This window comes from Manduca sexta, chromosome 22 (genome assembly GCF_014839805.1).
Source record: "Manduca sexta isolate Smith_Timp_Sample1 chromosome 22, JHU_Msex_v1.0, whole genome shotgun sequence".
NCBI lineage: Eukaryota > Metazoa > Arthropoda > Insecta > Lepidoptera > Sphingidae > Manduca > Manduca sexta.
This window is the reverse complement of record NC_051136.1, coordinates 12,781,460-12,784,638: the sequence shown is the minus strand read 5'-3', so window position 1 is coordinate 12,784,638 and position 3,179 is coordinate 12,781,460. Positions and strand designations below refer to the sequence as shown.

Genomic DNA, 3,179 nt, shown 5'->3' with positions numbered 1-3,179 from the left:
CAGACTTGAATATTATATATTACTGGTCCTTGACCAACACTTGCCCATGACTTAGTAGGTTGGATGAACGGATTATCGCCTCGGACCCGCTGTGATGGCACAAGACCTCGCTCTGACCCATGTGGGTGCTTTGTATAATATATTCATATTTTATGATATATAGATCAGCCAAGATGGATCACTCGTAGATCGGTGACGGAAGGTGGAAACATGCGTGTCGTTTGGTGTTCTCTGTTCTTTGCTATCAATGGTAAGTCGATATTGTGTACACAAAAAAATAAATGTTGTGGATATTATAGAGCACAAGTGTGTGCGCAATTTGCAGTGCACTCTCTGTTCCTTCACACACATAGTCCGGTAAAACGGTAGTACAGTGGTACCTACCCAGGCGGATCTCACATATGAAAGACCTACCATTAGTGTATTTTGGAATAGATACTGTTAGACATATGACTTACCTGGATATCGATATAAGAACTTCACGATTCATAGTACTATACTATGTAATACTTTTAGATGATTTGTGTCATTTCTTGTCCTTCCAAATGCCTACTTCGATATCCTTTTTTGTTTTATTTTTAACTAGAAGACTCGCTGTACTCAGTATCATTAGCTGCTTGTATCGATCTTTTAAAAGAGTTGCGAACCAAGCCTGCTGGATTCTGTCTGTTTTTATCTTTATGCTCTTGGAAAACCGCCAATGAGAGAACTGTCATGGAACATGTTCCAGTATTCGCGTTTGATTACGTCAACGTGCCGACCCTGGAGGAGCCAGTCGTGAACGATGATAGGATCGTTGGCGGACAGGAGGCTGATATCGTCCACCATCCCCACCAAGTAGGATTCATCCTCAACGGGAGCTATTTCTGTGGAGGGTTTATCATCAGCGAGAACTATATCGTGACGGCTGCGCATTGCACACTGAAGTATGTACAGCCACAAAAATAACTGAACAAATTCAAAACTTCGTATGCATGTTAAGTTTGGTTGAAAGACTTTTTTCTGTGTATTAAGTACAATAATCATTTTTATTTTGTTGGTAAGAATACAAGAGTGTATAGGCGATTTGAAGTTTTGAATTTGTACAGCTACTTATGTGGGTGTTTGTACAAGTAATTTATTTATTTCATTAGTTGATATACTTGGAAGTAGGCACATATAGAATAAAAAACGCATGCAGCACTAATCTCGAAGGCGTTCCCACTTAATCAACCTTAAGGTGGATCAGAATGCATAATTATGTTAACCACGTTTCGATTCATAAATTAAATTTCTCGCTATTTTTACAATACTTAATACTAATATATAAAAAGATATTGAGATTAACAATCACCATTTCGTTTTCAGCGTGGCCCCTTCATCAATAACCCTCAGGGCTGGCAGTTCTTATAGGCAGAATGGTACTATAATACCTATCGCGGAGGTCTATACCCATCCGGAGTACGACAACCCTGAGTTTGACAAGGATGTGGGAGTCTTGAAGACGGAGTACCCAATTAACTTTACGAGAACTATCCAGCCGATACGCTTGGCTCCTCAAGGGCGACGTATGAGGGCTAGGACTTACTTTGAGGTCAGCGGTTGGGGTAGAACTCAGGTATAGTATTTAAATAATAATATCAGCCCTGTATTATTTATATACTTGCTTACTGCTGAGCACGGGCCTCCTCTACTATTGAGAGGGATTAGGCCTTAGTCCACCACGCTGGCCTAGTGCGGATTGGTAGACTTCACACACTTTCGAAATTCCTATAGAGAACCTCTCAGATGTGCAAGTATCCTCACGATGTTTTCATTCACCGTTAAAGCGAACGATAAATTCACATAGAATATACACATGATTTTAGAAAAGTCAGAGGTGTGCGCCCTTGGGATTTGAATCTGCGGACATGCGTCTTGGCAGTCCGTTTCACACCCAACTAGGCTATCGCCGCTTTTTCTACTATAGTATTTATCTACTAGTTAAGAACCCGGGGTTAAATTTGTGAAGAACATAATATACATATAGAAAACGCGAATCACTTGGCATCAAGTGATGTCTCCACTGCTCATGTATTGCTACAATATGATAACAATAATGGAACCAGCACACTTTAAAGGAATAAAGATTAGGTAGGAGAAAAGTTTCTTTTAAGGCGTTTGGAAATCTAACTTATCATCTATAGAATACTTTTTTAATTCCAGGAAGGTGGTCCACTACCCGACCGACTCATGGAGGTCGTCATTCCAGTCGTATCATATCATCAATGCTTTATGTCCTACCCTATGCAATTGACAAGGAACATGTTTTGCGGGGGGAACTACGTAATGGGAGGACAAGGGACGTGCCAGGTAATATTTAACAACATCTCTACACTAGAACATGATTTGTATGATCATTTAATTAAACAGTAGATTATCGAAACTTCAAATTAAACAGCATTTCGTGCCTGCATGTTGGTTAAGTTTCTTAACAAGTTAGACTTTATTCAAGATCTTTAAACCGATAATAACTATCCGGATGGACTTATACGGTATATATTTTTTTTCTTTTTAGGGTGATTCGGGTGGAACTGCGGTACAGGATGGATTGGCCTGTGGTATAGTTTCTTTCGGGCGAGGCTGTGGCCGGCCCATGAACCCTAGTGTCTTTGCCAATATAGCTGCCAGGCCTATAAGGGAATTTATCAGAAATATTACGAATCTTTGATCTTATTTTAACGGAGTACGTGCTATTGTTGCATAACTGATTTATATTAAATAAAGATTGTTGACATTGAACAAAATATGCTAAATATTTTATAATGAATATGGTTGTAAATTATACTGAGAATATCATTGATTGCGAGTTATTTTAACACCCATATCTCATCCCACCCCATCCCATCCCATTCTTATCCCACAAATATTGTTTTATAACATACAGTCCATCTCCAGTATAATATTTGATGATTGTCAGATCCAGTATAATCTAAATATAATCGAATGGCGAGAGAAATTGCGACTACAGTGGATACTCAAAATTATGCTAATCTGTCGTGTTAGAGTTATACCGCATGAAACCCAAAGCGGTTTGTAGAGAGTTACATCATATTGTGTACTTACTAGTCATATACAAAACACATTCAAACCACGGGGCCTTAGACTGCATAAACAAATACTATTAATATTATAAATGCGAAAGTTTTTGAGGATGGATG

General features: G+C 38.8%; 1 protein-coding gene across 1 annotated transcript; it reads left to right on the top strand.

Moving 5' to 3' along the window:
- The first annotated feature begins 202 nt into the window (after positions 1–202).
- Positions 203–2,711, top strand: LOC115442017 (trypsin 3A1). Its single transcript, XM_030166966.2, has 5 exons — positions 203–250; positions 731–926; positions 1,348–1,597; positions 2,185–2,331; positions 2,537–2,711. The coding sequence occupies exons 1-5, from the start codon at positions 211–213 to the stop codon at positions 2,687–2,689; spliced, it is 786 nt and encodes a 261-aa protein (XP_030022826.2). The 5' UTR covers positions 203–210; the 3' UTR covers positions 2,690–2,711.
- The last annotated feature ends 468 nt before the right edge of the window (positions 2,712–3,179 follow it).

What these genes read in the sequence shown, in the direction of transcription:
- LOC115442017 (XM_030166966.2), top strand. Translation starts at nt 211, where the DNA reads ATGCGTGTCGTTTGGTGTTCTCTGTTCTTTGCTATCAATG. An exon ending in GCTGCGCATTGCACACTGAA is followed by an intron (nt 927 to 1,347) that starts GTATGTACAGCC and finishes TTTCGTTTTCAG; the next exon opens with CGTGGCCCCTTCATCAATAA. An exon ending in GCGGTTGGGGTAGAACTCAG is followed by an intron (nt 1,598 to 2,184) that starts GTATAGTATTTA and finishes TTTTAATTCCAG; the next exon opens with GAAGGTGGTCCACTACCCGA.